The sequence below is a fragment of the Microcaecilia unicolor genome, chromosome 1 (assembly GCF_901765095.1).
Source record: "Microcaecilia unicolor chromosome 1, aMicUni1.1, whole genome shotgun sequence".
Lineage (NCBI taxonomy): Eukaryota > Metazoa > Chordata > Amphibia > Gymnophiona > Siphonopidae > Microcaecilia > Microcaecilia unicolor.
Window position 1 is genome coordinate 107814353 of NC_044031.1, and position 22569 is coordinate 107836921.

The window sequence follows — 22569 nt, forward strand, 5'->3', positions numbered from 1 at the left end:
TTAGTCAGTCTTTAAACTGTAAACAGCACTGCAGAATGACTGGCCAGCTGAGAACAGAGCCCAGGCCTCTTATTCAACAATGCACAAGAACTGCCCCTAAACAGCTTCTTCACATCTGTGGATCTCTGAGACTGATGATGTTTTGAACCAAATAAATCTTCATGGAAAAGACTATTAGGACCTGCCTGGGTGGCCAGCTGAGGCAGGAGTAAATATAGTCAGGATTAATAATTCTCAGATGTTCAAAATATCCTAAATTGGGTAAATGGCAATATAGTTGTTAAAAGTTGTTTAAAAAATGGTACAGACGACATAACTAAGCATGCAGCCCTTTATTTATTTTTTTTGAAAAGTTCTCTGTTTATCATAGTTCTGTATATTACAGTAGGGTGTTATACAAATACATTATTTACAAATACACTCTGTGCAAACATTTTTCTTTTTTTTCCATTCATTTTTATTCATCGCTTCCCATCAGACATTTTCTATAAGCATCTGCAAAAATTCAGGTGGGTGCTGTGAAGTTTCATTAATGCTTAGTCACACGACACACACTCTGTACTGGGTGTATATGTATGTGTCTATACTGACATCCATATACCCACACATGTTCTTCACTATAAGAAACTGGGCAGAGGAGTACACTTTAGAATCATGATATAGCACAGGAAAACATAGTAAGAGGGGAGGCAGTTGGATGTAGCTCAGAAAAATTACATATCTTTCTAATCAATAAATGTCAGTGTTCAGAACAGTTCCTTTTTTTTTTTTTTTTGATTGAACGTGTCCATTATTTTATGTCCGTCTATATAACTCTCTCTCTATAGGTGCACATATAGAGATCTCTCTGGCAGTGCAACAGGTGAAAGTGCCCTGTGCACACATTTGTATCACTTCTAGTCTGGTTGTGGGGTGGAGTAATACTATACTGTTCAACAAACACTATATCAGTATCAAAATATTTTGGCAAAACATCTTGAAAGGAACAATGAAGTATCATTGACAAAAATAGAAATCTGTAACAAAGCTAAATAACACAAAAATAAAAGGGAAAAAATATTTTAACTGTCCATTTTGACAGTTTATATAATCATACTTTAGTATATCTCTGTTCAGACTCCTTAAGGAAAAATACTTTTTATACAAATGAACTTACTAAAATTGTGATATTTTAGAGTTTTAATCATGCTTGATAACATTTCCAGCAACACTCATTAGCTGTTCATGTACATGCTGCAATTTTTCTTACTAAAGGGGGGTGGGGGTGGTTATGTAATAACAAAGTTTTGCAATCTAGAATTACTCAAATCTATTCTGCACATAGCACACATTTATTACACTTTCATGAATACATGAAAATCTTACGATGCCCCTGCTAACCCTCTGTGGCAGACTGAAAACTGTTATAAGCCTTGCTGGCTGTGCAGGTCAGTGTATAGTAGCCTTTAAGATGTGTCTTTTCCTGTGGTTGGGGTGGATTTGCTTGCGTTTCCATTCTGTGACTTGTAGCTGGTGAAGCTAGGCGTATGGATTGTCCGGACGCTCTTCATACCTTGATTTGGTGAGGTGGAAGAAGTAGGGGAAGGAGAAGAAGGACAGGAGGAGGAAGAAGGTGATCTGCCATTTGAAGTCTGCAGTGAGAACGAAAGATGGTGACCTTTACCTGTGTGAGTGGGGTTTTGAAACTTCAAAGAGCCATTAGGTACAGCAGGAATGAGAGATGAAGAGTTAATAGAGCGACCTGTTTGAGAACCGTGCGAGTTAGAAGAAATAGGTGATTTAATAGGTGGGTTATGGGGGTTAGAGCTGTCACCACTATGAGCAGGCACAGAGGGGGGAGAAAAGGCTGGAATCTTAGACGTAGATAAGGTAGGGGAAGTAACCTTACAGTCCCCACCAGCTTTCTTAGTACCTCCATTAGCCTGCAAATAAAGATGTTGGGAGACATTTTGTCAGAAAGCTAACAACATGGTACATGAACAGAGCCTGGGAGAACAGTCCAAAATAGAACTAGAAAAGTAACAGACCCAAGACCTCAACTGAGTCTTGCAGAAAGAGATATACTGGACCTGGCAGAATCTGCAAGTTACATAACAGACAGAAAAAGTAAAAACGAAGAGAAAGGAGGAAACGTACAAAGCTTAGGAAAGCCACATCAACCCATCTGTTTACTACAATAGCCATGCTCTTTGATTATTACGAGTGAAAGGAAACATTTTGATAAGTTAATCCACTTCTAATGCAATGCAACAAATACAAGTCAGTTAGTACTGATGATTTTTTTGTTATCGAATTGACAGTGTATTTTCAAGTGTCCTTATATACACCGCTATTTTGCCAAAGGTTTAGCGGTGCTGTATTTCACATTTCAGTTGAATAATGTAGGTTTTGGCAAAACCAAAGGTGTGTTATTGCTGCCATGCACAAGCACTGTGAAAGTATAAGTGAAGTCGTTAGGATTTTCATGCCACCAGATCCAGAATGAAGTTAGGCAACATTTGAAAGAATCCAGTATTTGGTATAAAGTATTTTAGTTACTTGGCTGGCTTTTTTTTTTAATATATAGCTTTAACGTCCATCCTGTGGTTTGGTTTAGGGTAAAACTACCTGTCGATATTGGCGTGAGTCTTGTAGCTTTGGCTGCTTGCCTGGCTTCTCCAAACTTCCTGGCTGTCTACTTTTTGAAGCTACAGGTACTGGCATCCTGCTGGTTTGTGAAGATCCACTGGAGCCCTGCAGTTATTGGGGGGGGGGGGGGGGGAGGGAGAAAGAGAGAGTAAAAGTTTTAAGCAATGAATTTTAAGGGTCTCCTACACACCATGTGAAAACCATCCATTGGACAAGAAGCCATTGGCCTACATGCAGAAGAAGTTTACCAGGCACACCAACCATGTTAATTTCAAGAAGCAAACAGTGGAAACTACTCAGCAACTAATCAAACAGAATTTAATGAAAATGCTAGAAGCAATTATTTCACACATAGCAGATTGTTCACCCAGATTTTCCCATCACCACGTCATAGTAGAAATGACATCATTTGCAATTAGCTGTTAGACACGGGGACAAAAAAAAGCCCAAGCCACCTGACAGGAAGCATATAAATTGTAAGAGACACCTGTGATTCCAGAGGATTTAAAATGCTGATTTTTGATATTGAGGTACCTTACGTGGAATAGAAGGTATTGATGAAGAGGTGTCTACAACCGATTTAGTTTCATCCGTGCAAGAGGATGATACACGCTCTTCTTCAGTGCTAGCCACTGCTTCAGGCGCTGCTTTTGGAGTCATTTCACTGATAGTATTTTCCAGTTGTTTAATAGTCTGCTCAAGACTGTCCAATGTTCTGTATGTGTTTTTTCTGAGCTCATCAGTTCTGTAAGCCTGTGTGATATTCTCAGAATTGTGTTGTTCCTGCTGTTTCTCTGGGACAATTTTAGTGAGGTCCTCTTGACCCTTGGATCTTGTAATTTCAAATCTCTTTGCTTCCTTGTGCTGTTTCACTGTTCCATCTGGCTCTTCCTCCTCTTCATAGACCACCACTTGTAAAGTCTTCTTTCCAGTTTTGGTCCCTGTACGAATAGCTTGAGTTAAGGCCGCTAGCTGTTTCTTGGGGAACTTAAATTTGAATTTTTTTTTAGTATCTTGTCTATTTCCAAAGTGGTAATCTGATGAATCGGACTTGATTTCTGAGCTGGTCTTCTCTTCAACGGTGAAATCTGTCTTGCTGGTTTCCTCCTCTTCAGAAATATTGGTTTCCATGGAACTGGAGAAAGACTGACATTTAAAATTGAGCTGCTCATCTGTCTTAAGATCGGAGAAATAGTTTGACCTGCCATCTTCATTCAGCATTTGAGATGTGCCTTTATGGATAGTAGATTCTTGTGCTTCATCATCTTCCTCTTCTTCTTCCTCCTCCACTATCTTATTTTCTGTCATCATTCTCTCTAGCTCTTCTTCACATTCTTCAAATATTGTTGAAAGTCTCTTGTAAGCAGATCGAATATCCATGGGTTCATCAAATATGATGATGACAGGTTTTTTGTCCATGCCAACCACTGGATCTTCCGTTCCAGAATTGTGCAACACACCTTCTTGTGCTACGACATCACTTCTGCTATCAATGTTAATCGTATGTACATCATCTCCCTTTCTGCTCACAATATCCTGCACTTCTCCACTAGACAAGACTTGTACCTTTGTTTTTGTTATCATAAAAGCAATATTGTCTGTTGGTGAATTTTCTTCACTTGCAGATGTACCTGTTGAATCTGTAAGCTCCATATAGTTAACATTAGCATTTCTAGATACTTTAGGCCTTAGGACAACTTGCTGATCATAGTCTAGAAAGGGCGAGTCTCGTTCCCGGAGTAATCTAGAAGCTAACAAAAGATCGTCGACTTGTGTATCCTCACACTGTTTATCATCAGGTGCAGTGTCACTAGCTGAAGCAAACTTGTCCCGATTTTTCATTTCATTTTGAGGAATTCTTTGTTCTCCTTCTAACATCTCAAAAATGAGCTTCTGTGGCTCTGTTTCATTAACAGGATGATTAATTCTCAAGCCAACATCTAAATCTTTGTGTTTAACATTGTCTTCTGATGAACTTGAACAACTTTCCTTGATGTCAGGCATGTTTGTTAGATATTTGTCACTGTCCATGAACATGCCTTTATTAAATGCAGAATTTTCATTGGCTAAACAATCTCCGCTTGCAAAAATTCCAGAAGCATTAGAAACATCCAATTTTCTTGTCCTCTGATTTTGCAGACTATCTATGGGTTTTGAATGGTGTTCAGTTGACAACCCCATGGAGACACAATAAGCAACCTAAGAGAGAGAAGAAAATGTAAATTATAAATGTAATATTGATAATGAAAGAAGGGCTTTTATCATTTTTAATTGTTGCAGGATCTCGCAGGATAGTAATCTTACCTTTTTATCCTCTGCTGTGGCATTATTTCTGTGTTCATCCAATTTATCTGCTTCTTCATTGAAAAATTCCAATTTCTAGTAGAACAGTGCATTGATATATTGCTGCACAAAATTATATGCAGACCAATATGGATTGTAATTGACGCAGAGTTATCAGTCAATTCATAAGGTTTTCAGAAAGCTGTGCAAAAGCATCCTTATTACACACCATGAACATTGTATGCCATACAGTGTGAGATACACATTAAAATAAGTTTGTTCCCTACACGAAACATTTTTTTCTTTCATTTAAAGTAGCAGCCTCATATGGTCACTGAAGAATGTAAAAGTGCAAGAAGTATATTTTGATGTGTACATTACCGAATCACTTAGCTCTGTTGATTTTGCAGTGACAATTTCCACTGCAAATATTTTCATACTGATCTGCAAAACAGACAACAGCTGTTCTTCTGAATCAGTCTTATAATGCCCCCTCTCATCAACATAATCCGCCCTAAAGTGGATGTAGGTGGCAATATTGATGTGTAGGACATGGCAAGAGTACTCCAAAAGGTGAACTGAGCATCCGTTATTTGCAACAGAATTTACTGAGCTGTAAATCTGAATTCCATTGACTTTTCAATGCACTAGCACTGTTAACAGTCTTAACATTTAGTCTGGGTTCTTTCTGTAAAACTAACAGTTCAGAATATAGTTTTATTTGTGATCCGGGTGCCTTCTAAGGCCACAGCTGTCTGAATTCCTGCAGGTGTTCTCTCAGCTAGGCTTAGCCTTAGTCCCTAGCACAACCCCACTGATCACGATAAAACAAAGCAAACTGGGCATCATCGGAGAACAGGAAAGGGAGACGGGTATAAGTCTTCACACGTTCCCAAAAGATATATTTGCCAATGCTGTTTTATTGTCATAAAAGCAATAATCAGTGTGCCATAATTTACTATGATGGCAATACAGTTCAGATGCATACATGACAACATCTTTCCCCTTGATCTTCAGCCCACAGCGGTTGGCATTTCTTAAACGCTGGCCACCACAGGCAAAAATACCCAGACAGTGGCAGTATCCAGATAGTGGCTGCTGCTGAATATCTGAATACTGAGGTAATTGCCTGGTGCCATCCAGGTGGTGGTGACAACACTCAGCCTCTATCTGTATAGTTTAGGACACTTAGGAGAAGTTTTTTTTGTTCTCCTAAGTTAAGCCAGATAGTCATCTGGGTAGTGGCATTGAAAATCTCTGCTATCCGGCTAACTTTGGTCTGTGCCCTGATTCTGGTCCATACTATTTGGACTATACTGCAGTAGTCTGTAAAGATATTCAGTGGTACTATCCGTATTGTGCACTGACCCCTGGATTCTATATAGTGCACCTAGGAGATCCGCGCCGAAATCCAAGGGGATTCTATAGCAACGCATGTAACTTAATTGGTTTAACATGCTAATTAGCATTGATAACTGCACTTAAGCAATAATGAGCACTAATTGGCAATTAGAATTTATGTGCACAACTCACTAAGCATATTCTGTAATGCACTGCGTCTAACTTCTAACATGTGCATCCAAAAAGGGGTGTGGTTGTAGGCAGGGAAATGGGTATTTCATGGGCATTCTGAAATTTAGTTATATAATATGGCCCTCTGCGCCTAAATCTACACGCCAGGATTTAAGCCATGTTTTCACTGGTGTAAGTAGACATGCGTAGTTTTATGCGCTGGGATATCAACTAAGCATATTCTATATACTGTGCCTAAATCTAGGCGCCACTTATGGAATACACTTAGGCAAAAATGTTTTCCTTGTGGATGTTTTAGGTGCTACATATAGAATACCCCCCTGAATGTCTTTCTCATCAGGATTTATCCAGGTAGCAGGTGTTGTTACCTAGTTTAAATGCTTTTGAAACCTAACACCTTTGTTTATGGGATTTCTTGGATGTGTCCATGCTGTAAGAGCTTGCCACCATTACAGAATCAATAGACATGACAAAAGCAGCAATTTATATTAGCAGGCCTCCTTCACTGATACTGCCCTTATGTGAATATAGTGCTACTATATACTAAGCAGCACTAATTGCCTTCTAGAACAAGGGTGGGCAACTTTGGTCCTCGAGGTCAACAGACCGGTTGGGTTTTTAGGATTTCCCCAATGAATGCCTCCATTGTATGCAAATAGATCTCATACATCTGCATTAGGGAAATCCCAACAAACTGGCTGGGGTGCAGCCTTCGAGAACCAAGGTTGCTCACCCTTGTTTTAAAGGATATGAAGGGACATTTTTGAAAGGATATCAAAGTCAGAATGTCCCAAATGAATGTCCATCTCACATGAATTTTCAAAAAGAATACAGCCTGTTCGAAACAGGTGAGGTGAATGTCCATGTGCTGGAAATATCCAGCATGAATATCCAATTTACAAACTGAAACGTCTACATTTTGATCGAGGGAAAACAAGGGACATGGCTAGTTGTATAGCAGCACTCTTAGAAAATGGCCACGCAGATGTCCATGCAGAGCAGAGGGGCAGCCTACTGGGTTAGTGTAGACTGTGGACCAATCAAAGCACCTGTCTGTAACCTGGATGTTCCTGAAACAGGTCTAAAGAAGGATGTCCTTTTTAGACCTGGACATTTCTTCCCCTTCAGTAATTGCTGTTGGACTTCCAGATTTCAGGCTCTCCCTAGTCACGCCCAGAACACGGTCCCTTGCTATTTGAACATACTGCAGAATTGGATGTCCCTATTCTGCCTTTGCAAAATTGGGATTTGGACGTTTCAAGCACATGGACATCCATTTTGGCCATTTGAGGTGTCCATATGCTTTGAAAATGAGTGCCATGTTACAGCAGCTGGAACATTTTTATAAGTGATAGGAACTGCTGTAAGCCAAAGGCGAGACAATTATAATCTAAAACTTGAAATTAAAATGTAAAATTAGATACAAAAAAAATCCATGAAGAATAGGCCCAACAGAGTTGTCTTTAAAAGGCACCTCATCCACAACAGGTAGAAGAATCAACAAATTTATGAGGCTACCTAGGAGCTGGTGTGGACAAGAATTGCCTCCACTTATTTTTCTTTCCTACCATCCAATATACCACTCGATTTTCCCCTCTGCATTTTGATCAACCTTTCACTGTCCATTCTCTTTCTTGCTTAGCTTCCTGCCTCCATTACCTCTTCCAGCTTTATCTCTTGTCCCTTCTAGCCTTCCACCTTCCTGTCACCACCTCTCTTATCACCCTCCCACCTACCCCCATGTTCACTCCTTAGATCTCCCTCCCCACAGAGGCAGAATAGTGAGTTATAAGGATTCTGGCATGCTGCTGGGGACTGGGGATCCTGCAGCAGTAGCACCAAGTATATGTGGAAGGCTTATGGAAGAGTTACTAGAGGGGCAACTTTAGCAGTAATTGCAATAATCTGGCCACACCTTGTGTGGCATAATCAGTGTGTTTTTTTTTCTAGCAAAAAAGGCGCTGGTACTCAAATGCTAGGCCACCCTTCAGGAGTGGGGTGATCACTGAGGGACCCACCCCATTATAGCCAGGTCCCTGCAACCAGTCACAGAATCTATGACAAGACAGAATTGGTGTGTAGAGTCTAAGCTCTATCAATAAAACTTAGGTTCCATGGGTCAATTTTAGTAGACAATTGAAAAGGTGCTGGTACTCACTACCCCCTCAAAAAAAGCCCTGGGCATAACTGCAAGTGGGTGCTTAAAGTTTTCCTTATAGCTTTGAAGATTAATTTAGCACCTTGCTGCTATGATATTTATGTGCTGGCCGGAATGTTTATCCCACTAGCAATGTATGTATTAAGTGGGTGTGTCTATGTAGATGGTTTCCCCTACTTTGAAGACCATGGGAGAATATAGTAAAATGGGATGATATCTTGTAAAACCCAGAAAGTTGGAGGAATTTTTTTTTTTTGCTTATCCTCCTTTTTTGCCACTCTAGCAAACAAAGCACAGAACCCAAGAGAAGAGCTCCTAGCCTGATGGGCATCAGGACCTGATGTACCAAATGGGTCCAAGGCCATGGGGGAAAAAAAAAAGGATTTGTTGAATTTTCCCCTTCTCCCTCCAGGGGCAGGTTAGAGCTCACCATTGCAGTGGGGAGGGGGTGGGAGGGTTGGTTGGTTGTAGGGTAATTACAAAACTGCTTCAGAGGCGATGATGTCTGTTCTTTTATTTTCCTCCACCTTTGATTATTTGATTCCAATCTGGTGGCAATACCGAACCACTGAGTGGGGGATGCTGGCCTCTGGGACTTTGGAATGGGGGGGGGGGGGGGGTGCATCTTTAAGCTACTGCTGTTCTTGGTACTTGTTACAGTACTGTACCTGAAGTTTAATAAACACAGTTTAAAAAAAGGGGGGGCAGGGGTACCAGCTTACTATTTATATCACAGTGACATAGACTTTTGTCTGGGAAGCAATGTTGGAGTCCTGTCACAAGCTCCACCCAAAGCCATAAGCAATCACTGAACTCAAGGAAGTGCTGCAGATGATCAGGGGCAGCCTGGCACAGGGACCAATCGACAAGGCTGTTAAGAACTTCCTAAAGCAACTGAAAGCCTGTTATTTTATTATGCTTTAGCTCAAACATTTTTAATGAGCAAAAATTGCTAGGTGGTTAACACAAAAATGTTAACATCAATATATTTTATTTATTTGGATTTTGCTCACATCTTTAGTAGCTCAAGGTGAGTTACATTCAGGTACACTGGCCATATATATATCTTGATAATTAAATGTTGTAAATATAATCCCATTGCTTAAAAATGGCTAGAACTAAAGGCCACTAAACAAACCAGGAAGGAAATGTAGCTCTGAAATAAGTAATTTTGCAACAATGTTAGAAAGATTATTACATGAGGGACTAATTGTGGGTGGGTCATGCATTATATAGGGACAGTGGGGAACATCTGACAATGAGCTGTCTTGGGTAAAGTGATCAGTTCAGTACTATAAAGTGGGGGTAGTTGGGGATTCCTAAGTATTAGTTGACCCTCGATGCTCTGTGAGTGAAACCTGGGTCTGAGAAAAAAAATGGGGTTTAGGTACTGATGCCTGAAGAAAAAAAGGATATGTAGGGTGCAGACTAGGACTGTGGTGGGTGAGGTTATGGCCTGCAGCCAGGGAGAAAAATGGTGTGGAAGGGAAGCAGAAACACATGTGTGGGCAGAGAGGAGCAGTCTAGAAGGAGTCAGAAGAGGGGTGGATGGAGGTTAGTATAGGCGTAGTAATAGTAGCTGTTGAGGTAGGGTCCCACAAGAGTCATCTGAAACGAGTAACAGGAGGGGAAAAAAAGGCCCATAAGTGATGCACACTTCTCAAATGGAGTGAAGGCACATACTTGAGAACCACAGTGCACCCTTCCCAGGCACAGTCAGCCAGGAGAAAAATTTGGGACACCAACACCATCTCAAAGGATGGCAGCAGCCTGGCAGTGAAGACCAGAACCATACAGCAACTAAGTACCAATGGTGTGACATTCAACAGGCCACGAGGGAAAATTAGGAGAAACCAAAGTTTTCAGTGTTGAATGGGAGAAGGCACACCATGCAGCCTGGAGCAGCTTATCAGAACAACTTTTCTGCCATCAGAGGTTTCCCTATGGTCACTGGCATGGCTTCATGATGAACTCTGCCCCTGAGCATCAGCATGAGGCAACTTGGGGACTGGGGAGCAGTGTTCCTCAAAGTTAAAAAAAAAATTTTTTTTTAAGGAGGAGACATATCATAAATATGTTTCAATATGCTTTATTTTTGTCTTATTTTACGGGGGATGGGGAATGCAGTCAGCCACAATAGGAATGTCTGGAGATTCAGATCTTCCATCTAGGGGCTAATGTCCCAGTCCCCTCCCAACCCCCTAAAAAGAGAAAAAAATAATTCTGTCTGAAGATGCAGTCCGCTGACCTTTGTTTCCTGGACTGAATTTTCAATGGGTAGAAAGCCAGAATCCAAAGCTCTCTTTCGGGGAACCGTCGTGCCCCAACATCGAGGACCTAGGAGAACCACTGAAAGCTGCACTGTTGGTCAAGGAGCTGCACTATGTTAGCAGTGTGATAGAGGGATGACGTCTCACAGAAATACGATGGAGAAGAGGCCCACCAGTCCTTTCTTTACATGCACGGAGGAATGGCTTTAGCTAGCCTACACAATAATGATCACTGCATACAGTATCTGACCAGGATACTGAACAAAGCAATTGGCCTTATGCTTGCCCTGGGAGCAAGCTCTTCAGCCCACTCAAAAATGAGGCAGTGCAGCAGCTCCCTCTTGCTACGTTGAGATTGAGGTAAAAGGGAGCTATGGCCGGAAGAAACTTCTGCCAGTAGACACTTCCTGCACTGGGCCGAGCTAATAAAATCTCAGAGAATCCAATATTACTGAATCCTCACTTGGATTCCAGGGCTCTGTCTTTTCCTGGTTCTCTTCCTACCTCTCCCTCCGCACCTTTAGTGTTCACTCTGGTGGATCCTCTTCTACTTCTATCCCTCTGCCTGTCGGCGTAACGCAGGGTTCTGTTCTTGGTCCCCTCCTCTTTTCTATCTACACTTCTTCCCTTGGTTCATTAATCTCATCCCATGGCTTTTTCTACCATCTCTATGCTGATGACTCCCAAATCTACCTTTCTACCCCTGATATCTCACCTTGCATCCAAACCAAAGTTTCAGCGTGCTTGTCTGACATTGCTGTCTGGATGTCTCAACGCCACCTGAAATTAAACATGACCAAAACCGAGCTTCTCATTTTTCCCCCCAAACCCACCTCCCCACTCCCCCGGTTTTCTATTTCTGTTGATGGCTCTCTCATTCTCCCTGTCTCCTCAGGTCGAAACGTTGGGGTCATCTTTGACTCTTCTCTCTCCTTCTCTGCTCATATCCAGCAGATTGCCAAGAGCTGTCGTTTCTTTCTTTACAACATCCGTAAAATCCGCCCCTTTCTTTCTGAGCACTCTACCAAAACCCTCATCCACACCCTTGTCACCTCTCGCTTAGACTACTGCAATCTGCTTCTTGCTGGCCTCTCACTTAGTCACCTCTCCCCTCTCCAATCGGTTCAAAACTCTGCTGCCCGTCTCGTCTTCCACCAGGGTCGCTTTACTCATACTACCCCTCTCCTCAAGTCGCTTCACTGGCTCCCTATCCGTTTTCGCATCCTGTTCAAACTTCTTCTACTAACCTATAAATGTACTCACTCTGCTACTCCCCAGTATCTCTCCACACTAGTTCTTCCCTACACCCCTTCCCGTGCACTCCGCTCCATGGATAAATCCTTCTTATCTGTTCCCTTCTCCACTACTGCCAACTCCAGACTTCGCGCCTTCTGTCTCGCTGCACCCTACGCCTGGAATAAACTTCCTGAGCCCCTACGTCTTGCCCCATCCTTGGCCACCTTTAAATCTAGACTGAAAGCCCACCTCTTTAACATTGCTTTTGACACGTAACCACTCGCCTCCACCTACCCTCCTCTCCTCCTTCCTGTACACATTAATTGATTTGATTTGCTTACTTTATTTTTGTCTATTAGATTGTAAGTTCTTTGAGCATGGACTGTCTTCTATGTTTGTGCAGCGCTGCGTATGCCTTGTAGCGCTATAGAAATGCTAAATAGTAGTAGTAGTAGTAATCCAATATTACTATCAGTCTCTTCTTGCCTCATTCATAAAGGATGAAGAGCATGCCTGAAGCTGAATACTTGTGCTCACTCCTGCCTGTGCAAGCACACACCATGTTCAATAAGTGATGGCTTAAGCTGAACCATCAATGTGCAAGCATATCCTCTTGAAACACAAATATCATTGTTCAAATCTTCTCCTAGGGGAAGAGTATCTCTGAGCTGAGACAGAAATACGAGTTACCTCTGACCCCTGAACTAAATTTCTATCATAAAAAGACATATGTTAAGCATGCAGGACTTTAATGCATCTCCCTGCAATAGTAAGTAATAGGTAATTCTTTCATTAACTTGGAATTTGCATGGAAATGTGCTAATCTTTGTGCAATTAATACTTACATTTTAGCATGCATTTTTAAGTACTAAATTGTCAGTTGTCAGTGTTGAATAATTGGGTGCTAAAACGTGAATAAAAATGTGTTCTCTAATTAGTGCATTTTATTATATCAGCCCCTATATATACAGTTGTATAATGCTGCACAAATGTATGATGGTACTACAGAAATTAGTAATACCAAGGGTGGACCGACCATACTGGCAACTAGGCAGTGCCCGAGGACCCAGAGGCTCTCTCCACCCCAGTCTCATTCGACCCTCCCTGGTCCCCACTTTGAAGAGCCCTGGTGGTCTCTTAAAAATGGCAGCTGAGACTACTGCTGGAAGTCTCGGCAGCCATTTTGAAAACACAGCAGCACCGGGCATAGTAGTGGTAGTGGGCAGGAAAGAGGGGGGGGGGGGTCTTTCCTGTCCCCGTAAAAGCCACTAGACCACTAGGGCCCTTCAATGTAGGATTAGGGAAAGGCCCACTGAGGCTGAGGCTCAGGGTTCTGCAGTGTGTGTGGGAGGGGTGGGGGTGGCAGTTGCAACGGTAGGGGGGACCTGATGACCTTCATTGACTGGGGGCCCAGATCACTGTCAGTCCACCCCGAGTAATACTACTGCCCCCTCCCACTTCAGATTCTCCTTCTTTCCTTACCACCTCTTACAGTCTTCCTTTCTTTTACCTCTTTCCCTTTCATGTACCTCTTGGTTCTCTCTCCCAGGCTCTGGCAGTGAAAGAGGAAACAGGATGCCAGCAGCACAAGCACACAATAACTTCAGATTTTTCATCCTCATGTCAAATTTATGACTAAGCGGTCTATAAATTTTATTAAATAGTTTTGATGATATCAAGTTTTATTGTATACGCAGTTGAGTGTTCTGTAAGTGGACCTGTTATTAGAGTTGTCAGCTAAGTGTATGTGGGGTTTGTATTATGGAATATGTATGTTTTAAATTGTAAACTGCTTAGGACCAGATGGTCTATAAATTTTATTAAGTAAATACATTTAAATAAAGGGGGGAAGGGAATGGGGCTTGATATACCGCCTTTCTGTGGTTTTTGTAACTACATTCAAAGCGGTTTACATAGTGTATACAGGTACTTATTCATACCTGGGGCAATGGAGGGTTAAGTGACTTGCCCAGAGTCACAAGGAGCTGCAGTGGGAGTCAAACCCAGTTTCCCAGGATCAGAGTCCGCTGCACTAACCACTAGGCCACTCCTCCACTCGTGTATTTTAATCAAATACACAAAATGTTGAATAGGCTGGTTTTAAATGCTGTGTAACCCTGTGCATTTCATTCACTCTTCCATGGATAGCTCTCCATAAAAACTGATTGTGGTCATGATGCAAATCGCAGAATGATTTCAGTTTTCATATGCTACTACTGAATGAATAATTTGGAATATTCAGAAACTAGGAAAAAAGGCCCGTTTCTGAGCGCAATGAAACGGGCGCTAGCAAGGTTCTATAATGGTAGGGGCCCCCTCCCTCCGTCCCTCCGAGCTGCTTGCCTGCTTCCGTGTGACCGTTGGACATTGTTCGTGGTTCGCTCTGTGTGGGGGAGGTTTTTTTGCTGCGCCTCCGTACCTGTGCCGTTTCCATTTCGGCCCTCGAGTGTCATTGCTCCGCCCTTGACGTCATCAAGTTTTGACGCGAGGGCGGTGCAGACACTCATGGGCACACCGGATATCTCGGGCGCCTCAACTTCCGAGGAGGCTTCATTAGAACGTTGGGGTTGCCTTTTATATAGAGAGATTAGGGATTCTTGAGCAGGTATCTGGTGTCAGTGAGAGTCCCTGTGGTTTGTGAAAGTGTATCAGTAAATTCCAGTGTATACTTCTGATGGGTTGGATTACCAGCATTTGCACTTGTGGCTCTCTCATGGTGAAAAGGTACTAAGATGAGCTGAGAGAAAAACAACACACCCAAATTCCCTTTTGCAATTACTACATGATTCTAGACCAGCTGGGAAGCTGTAGTATTTCTTGAAGAGACTGACATTTGTTCCAGTGTTCCCAAACAAACTTCATACTCACTACATCACAAAACCAGACTGCATGAACGCCTTCTAAAAGCAAGGCAAGGTTGAAACGCAAGAAAGAAAGCCAGATAAAAGTGGTAATGGAATTATCAAAAAATGAAGCACTAGAATGCTCAAGATACAACTTAATGTGTATATATCAAGGAAAGCAAAGGAAACTGTTTTATTAACAGACCATAACTAAATTAGCCCTAGAAAATGTTAACACAGAGCAAGCTGCAGGGGAAGACGCTAAGAAAAGAGTGCCATTGTTATTAACCAGTTGGGTACAAGTAGGTTACATTTTGTAACCTAATATTTAGATGCTGCTTTATGTCCATGCACATAACATTGGTTACAGCCCATACCACAGTGTCTGATATTCCTAGGGTACTTCACAATGTTCCTTCCACCCCTGTGAGAGCTCTACATATTTTGCACTAAGGTAAGATGAATAGTAATTTATGATTCTCCCTATAGAGTAAGCTTGGTATGGCGGGGTGGACCTTGAAGTCTAGGGGAGTGTTTTCTCACAGAGGTTTGATGGTCACGAGTTTGAGGAATGGACTAGAATACTGATGAGCCAATGGCACCATCTTATCTAGCCTGATAGCCACTGTGATCCAGAATCAGGCTCGCTCTAGTCAGAGGAAAGCCTCCCATGGGCCATAATTTTCCCAGCTCTGATTTAAAGTGGGGTTTCAACCCTGAATCTTGTTTATAACCATTCTTTCCTATTTCCCACAATGACTCCAGCAGCCGTCTTTCTCCCTCGGCTTCCATACCCAGAAGACAACAGAATCTGCTGGGAAAAATTATAATTCTCTACCCCTTTACAACAGGCCCTTTTAAACAATCAGTCTCTATCTTGCCTAAAAGTTTTTCACTGTTTCTGAGAGCTGCCCATGCGACTGAATGCTTATGAGAAACGAGTGAGGATACAATAAGTCATAGGAGGGGTGGCACAGTATTAATTGAAGTGGTATTTTTCCACTAAACAATTATTTTTTTTAAGTTTTTTTTTCCATTGGGAATGTTTTATCCGTGTTCTGCAGTGAAAACCTAAAATTAGAAATTGCAAATAGTCTATTCAGTGTAATCTCTCTATTTTCAGGGCTCAGTACAATCAATAAGTAGCAGTAGCGTACCCATGGGAGGCCTGGGCTCTCCCACTTTTGGTTCAGGCTCCCCCCAACCCCCCCCCCCCCCAAAAAAAAAAAAAAAATTGTGGCACAGTCTGCTTCTATGGCTGGCAGGAGGCCCCAAGGCCTGCTACTGAAAGCAGCCCTTCGCCTACAGCCTGTCAGTTGGTGGATCTTTCACTGGACCACTAGCACCACTCCTCCCCATATGCCCAGTTTTCACTAATCGGAGCATGCATGGTGGAGGAAAGGTGGCAACCCAAGGATAGCTGACTGCGAATGGAAGACCACTTCTGCTGGCAGGGTTTGGTATCTGGAAGTTGTTGGGGAGGGGAGGTGCAGAACTTAGGGTGGGGGTGAAGAGTGGGGCAAAATTTTGTGCCCCCTCCTTTAGGCTCAGGCTTCCCCAAAATTCAAGGTCTGGTAGTAAGGTGGATCCAAATGAGGTAATTTTCCCCTGCAGACTTGGGCATAAATAAAGAAGTCAAGCCAAAGAGCGACACAGATAAGTGCTGAAGTGTATGCGGAAGAGAGAGAGAGATTTAGTGGTTATGTGAGGAAAGAAGGTTATGGCACATTTATTCCTGCCACTGTTACCTTCTTTTCTTTGGGATGTACTAAGAGCCCAGGCCTTGCATCTTTGTCCTGAGTATCAGTTCTGGACTGTTCAAGATAAGTTTTTGAATTTGCATCCACCACTGAACACTTCTGAAAAGCCTAAGAAATTAAAATGTGTAATTAGCATAATTTGTTGCTCTCAGTAAAAATATAGGAAGACATTTGCTTTGCAAACTATAACAACAATATACCATCTAAGCTGAGGACTGTTTTTTAACGAGCTATATTCAGCATCAAACGCATTGTTTCTGAGACTACAAAATTGAATATTGTAGCATATTTTAATGTGGCACTTTTGATAAATAAAATGTTTATTACGAAATATACACATTTCAGTTCCATATCATCATGCTGATCAATCCATAGACTGGTGGGTTGTGTCCATCTACCAGCAGGTGGAGATAGAGAGCAATCCTTTTGCCTCCCTATATGTGGTCATGTGCTGCCAGAAACTCCTCAGTATGTTCTCTATCTCAGCAGGTGGTGGTCACACACAGCAGCAGCTCTGGCTAGGTCTCCAAGCCTAATTTTTAGGTTTTGTTGAGTACCTGGGGTTGAGGGCTCTTCTTGAGCAAGTGCAAACCTGGTGGTGCCAGGTCCCTCCTTTTCTCCTCCCTCCCGCTGGCTCCGTTAAAAAAAAAAAAAAAAAAAAAATTTGGACGTCCTTAAGGGCGTTTATTTCAACGTTTATTGCAGCTGCTCACTGGGACACCAGTTCGTTACAGCTCGGAGCGAGAAGCAGGTAATTTTTACCTTTTTATAGCGGGCAGGGGGTTCCCCGTTCGGTCTCCACGTGGCTTATGGCGTCGGAGGGCGAGGGCGCGAGGATTCGCTCCCCGGACCACGTGGGTGCGTCTAGCGGGGATTTCAAAACCTGAATCGCCTTTGTTAGGCATCAGTTTGGAGTCCGGTCAGTGTCCCGGTTCCTCCTCCGGTGCGGCGGTTTTTCCTGCCATAAGCGCCCATCCCCCGCTGCTCGCCCACTCCATGTTGGCCGGCCACTCAGCTCGGACAGCTTCTTCTTGGGCCGCCCTCGAGCTGGGAGACGTTAATACTATGGTCGCCCTTGATTCGGGCGACGGTAAGAAAGCGGCCAAAGTTAAGCGCCGTTCTTCCCGCGTGGCTCTTCTCGGAGTTTCGCGCCGGACGCCATTTTGGATGCGCAGCACGTTTCTCCCCCGCTCTTGCGAGCGCCGGTTGAGGGTGCGGCTAGGGCCGTGGCCCAAGCTGCAGAAGTGCACAGTTCGGGGGGGGGGATTCTCCCCTGAGTTCATTTTGCTGCTGCATCCGGCTTTTCTTATGCAAAACGCTGCCCCTGCCCCCCTGTCAGATAAAGGGGTTGAGGCCTCCGGAAGTAAACGCCCTCGGGTGGATTTCCAGGCCCTAGAGGACTCTGTCTCCTCTGATGTAGATGAGGGCAGCGTATCTGAGTTCTCCCAACGGTCCTTTGGGGATTCCTTGGAGGAGACGGATTCCTGCTCGGATGGAGCGGATGACCCCTCTGCAGCGCGGATCTTTCGCTCAGAGGATTTGCCCAACCTGTTAGTTCAGGCCATGAGCATTTTGAAGATTTCCTCTCCGGAGGACGTCTCTCCCTCAGCCTCTGTTGGCTCTGCCATTATGCTGGGGACGAAGCGCCCGCCTAGAACCTTCCACGTGCATGAAGCCATGCGCACCTTGATTTCGGCTCAATGGGATGTCCCAGAAGCGAGCCTCAAAGTGGCTAGGGCTATGTCCCGCCTCTATCCTCTGCCTGAAGGTGAATGGGAGGCCTACAGTGGATTCTTTAATCACTGCGGTGACTAAGAAAACGGCGTTGCCGGTGGAAGGTGGCACGGCCCTAAAGGACGCCCAAGACAGAAGATTGGAGGCGGCCTTAAGGTCGTCCTTCGAGGCGGCTGCTTTAAGTTTGCAGGCCTCAGTTTGTGGCTCCTATGTGGCCAGGGCGTGCCTGACGATTGTGCAGCGGGCTTCCCCCTCGGATCCTTCCTTGAGGGCTGATTGGCCGGCCCTGGAATCGGGCTTGGCTTATTTGGCAGACTTGCTGTATGATGTCTTGAGAGCCTCAGCTAAAGGTATGGCTCAGACAGTCTCTGCGCGGCGGTGGCTTTGGCTGAAGCATTGGTCTGCGGACCATGCCTCTAAGTCTCGCCTGGCTAAGTTGCCTTTTAAAGGCAAGCTGCTTTTTGGGGTCGAGCTGGACAAAATTGTGACCGATCTCGGCATGTCTAAGGGCAAGAGGTTACCAGAGGTCAGGGCTCGGGCCAGTGGTGCTCGCCCCGGGTCCTCCAAAGGACGGTTTCAGGAAGCCCGTCGGTATCGCCCGGGCAAGTCGGGCTCCTCTGCCCCCTCTTCCTTCAAGAGGAACTTCTCCCCCAAGCAACATTCCTTTCGCAGAGACCGGAGGTGCTTCCTCCGGTCCTCCCCCGGGGTCTCGTACGCAATGACGGGGCCCTGGTCCATGGCCCAGGGCAGATTGGAGGACGCCTGTCCTCGTTTCTGGGCGAGTGGACCAGGGTAACTTCAGACGCTTGGGTCCTGGAAGTCATAAGAGACGGCTACAAGCTAGAGTTCTGCCGACCCTTAAGAGACGGGTTTGTACTCTCTCCCTGCAAGTCTCCGGTCAAAGCTGTGGCAGTGCAGCAGACTTTGGACAATCTGATCCGCCTGGGTGCAGTCGTTCCGGTGCCAGAAGATCAGCTTGGCAAGGGACATTACTCCATTTACTTTGTGGTACCAAAGAAAGGAGGTTCTGTACAGCCTATCCTCGACCTCAAAGGGGTCAATCGGGCCTTGAAAGTTCGGCCCTTCCGAATGGAGACTCTCCGCTCTGTTATAGCGGCAGTGAAGGCAGGGGAGTTCCTGGCATCCTTGGACATCAAGGAAGCTTACCTGCCTATTCCCATCTGGCCTCCTCATCAACGCTTTCTGCGTTTTGCAGTCCTGGGCCGACACTTCCAGTTCAGAGCCCTCCCGTTTGGGTTGGCTACTGCTCCGCGGACCTTCTCCAAAGTAATGGTGGTCATCGCGGCCTTCCTTCGAAAGGAAGGAGTACAAGTCCATCCTTATCTGGACAACTGGTTGATCCGAGCCCCCTCTTATGCAGAGTGCGGCAGAGCTGTAGACCGGGTGATTGCTCTTCTGAGCTCCCTGGGGTGGATCATCAACTGGGAGAAAAGCCAGCTGCGCCCGACTCAGTCCCTGGAATATCTGGGAGTTCGTTTCGACACCCAAGTGGGCAGAGTGTTCCTGCCGGACAATCGAATTGTCAAGCTTCAGGCTCAGGTGGACCAGTTCCTAGTAGCCTCTTCTCTTCGGGCTTGGGACTATGTGCAGCTGTTGGGCTCTATGACGGCCACGATGGAAGTAGTGCCCTGGGCCAGGGCTCATATGAGACCACTACAACTCTCTCTGCTGCAGCGCTGGAGGATTACGCTGTGCGCCTTCCCTTGGACCTAGCGGTGCGCAAGGCGCTGAGCTGGTGGCTGAGGACAGACAAGTTGTCCGCAGGGATGCCTCTTTTGACCCCGGAGTGGGTTGTCGTCACGACGGACGCCTCTTTGATGGGCTGGGGAGCCCATTGCTTGGGAAGGACAGCGCAGGGGCTCTGGTCTCCTGCAGAGGCAAAGTGGTCTGTCAACCTCCTGGAACTCAGAGCCATTCGATTGGCGCTTTTGGAGTTTCTCCCGGTACTGGTGTTGAAGCCAGTACGGGTCCTGTCGGACAATGCCACGGCTGTGGCCTATGTCAATCGCCAGGGAGGTACCAAGAGCGCCCCTCTAGCCAAGGAGGCCATGAATCTATGCCAGTGGGCGGAAGCGAACCCGGAACAGCTGTCGGCAACCCACATTGCTGGAGTCATGAATGTCCAGACGGACTTTCTCAGTCGCCATACCTTGGATCCCGGAGAGTGGCAGCTATCGGCTCAGGCGTTCTTGGACATCACGAAGCGCTGGGGCCAACCGAGCCTAGATATGATGGCGTCATCGGCCAATTGCCAAGTGCTGCGCTTTTTCAGCGGAGGACGGGACCCTCGATCTCTGGGAGTAGATGCTCTTCTCCAACAGTGGCCGACACAGGAGCTTCTCTATGTGTTCCCGCCCTGGCCCATGTTGGGCAGGGTGCTAGACCGGGTGGCAAAGCATCCGGGCCGGGTAATCCTGGTGGGTCCGGACTGGCCCAGACGTCCCTGGTATGTGGACTTGATCAGGCTCTCAGTGGACGGACCTCTGCGACTGCCAGCAGAGCAGGGCCTGTTGCATCAGGGTCCCGTGGTGATGGAGGATCCCTCCCACTTTGGTCTTACGGCCTGGCTATTGAGTGGCAGCGTCTGAGGTTGAAAGGCTTCTCAGACTAGGTCATCGCCACTATGCTGAGAGCGAGGAAGCGCTCTACTTCTACTGCTTACGCCAGGGTTTGGCGTACCTTTGCATCGTGGTGTGAGGCAGGCTTACTTTCTCCCTTCACTGCTCCAATTTCTTCAGTGTTGGCATTCCTGCAAGAAGGTCTGGAGAAAGGCCTGTCGCTCAGTTCCCTTAAAGTCCAGGTAGCGGCTCTGGCTTGCTTCAGGGGCCGCCTGAAGGGTGCTTCCCTGGCTTCACAGCCAGATGTGGTGCACTTTCTCAAGGGAGTTAATCACCTGCGCCCTCCTCTGCACTCAGTGGTACCTGCGTGGAATCTCAATCTGGTGCTAAGAGCCTTGCAGAAGCCGCCTTTTGAACCCTTGTCAAGGGCATCTCTGAAAGACCTGACGTTGAAAGCAGTCTTTTTGGTGGCTATCACTTCAGCCAGAAGAGTTTCCGAGCTCCAGGCGCTATCATGTCGAGAGCCCTTTCTGCAGTTCACTGAGGCAGGAGTGTCTATTCGCACAGTGCCTTCCTTCCTGCCCAAGATAGTTTCTCGCTTCCATGTGAATCAGCAGCTCTGTCTCCCATCCTTTCGTAGGGAGGACTACCCAGAGGAGTATTCTGCTCTCAATATCTAGATGTGAGACGAGTCATCATCAGATACTTGGAAGTGACCAATGATTTCCGGAAGTCGTATCATCTGTTTGTCCTGTTTGCAGGTCCTCGTAAGGGTCTGCAGGCTGCTAAGTCTACAGTGGCAAGATGGGTCAAGGAAGCCATTGCAGCGGCTTATGTGGCCGCGGGGAAGGTGCCGCCTATCCGGCTGAAGGCTCACTCCACTAGAGCTCAGGCGGCCTCGATGGCGGAGGCCGGGTCCGTCTCCTTGGAAGAGATTTGCAAGGCGGCAACTTGGGCATCGGCTCATACCTTCTGCAGGCATTACCGCTTGACTGTGGCTGCTCGGGCGGAGGCCCGGTTTGGAGCTTCAGTGTTGCGGTCAGGGATTTCTATGTCCCGCCCTGGGTGAGTACTGCTTCGGTACATCCCACCAGTCTATGGATTGATCAGCATGATGATATGGAAGGTAAAATTATGTATCATACCTGATAATTTTCTTTCCATTAATCATAGCTGATCAATCCATAGCCCTGCCCAGGATATCTGTACTGTTTTTATTCTAGTTGCATTTCAGGTTCAAGTTTAGTCTTCAGTTCCTGTTCAGGAGGACTTCGTGTTCAAGTTTTTTCAATTGGATTCTTCAGGAGTTGAGACGATTTTGTGTTACAGTGAGCTGCTGCATTCCTCTCCCCTCCGTTTTACGGGGCTGGATTGAGACCTAAATTCTGCTGGCGTGCCCTCCCGCTTCGTGCGGCTGTAGGGCAGCATTGTACCCCTTCCGCTTCGGCGATGGTAGGGTCAGTCAGCTCCTCCCGCGGTTGCAGGATAAGCCAGATCCCCCCGCATTGGCGGGTGTGGTGTCCCTCACCCGCTCCGCGGGGATGA

At 45.4% G+C, this 22569-nt stretch overlaps 1 protein-coding gene across 1 annotated transcript in view; it reads right to left on the reverse strand.

Annotated features, from left to right (window-relative positions):
- Nucleotides 1-317: 317 nt before the first annotated feature.
- KIAA1217 (KIAA1217 ortholog) overlaps nt 318-22569 on the reverse strand; it is a 656634-nt gene continuing 634382 nt past the window's right edge. Inside the window, exons 17-21 of the mRNA XM_030201398.1 lie at nt 16700-16819; nt 4933-5007; nt 3163-4827; nt 2608-2733; nt 318-1922 (exon numbers count right to left, since the gene is read on the reverse strand). Of these exons, the coding sequence (XP_030057258.1) occupies nt 1446-1922; nt 2608-2733; nt 3163-4827; nt 4933-5007; nt 16700-16819 (2463 nt within the window). The 3' untranslated portion in view covers nt 318-1445. The remainder of the gene's footprint in view (nt 1923-2607; nt 2734-3162; nt 4828-4932; nt 5008-16699; nt 16820-22569) is intronic.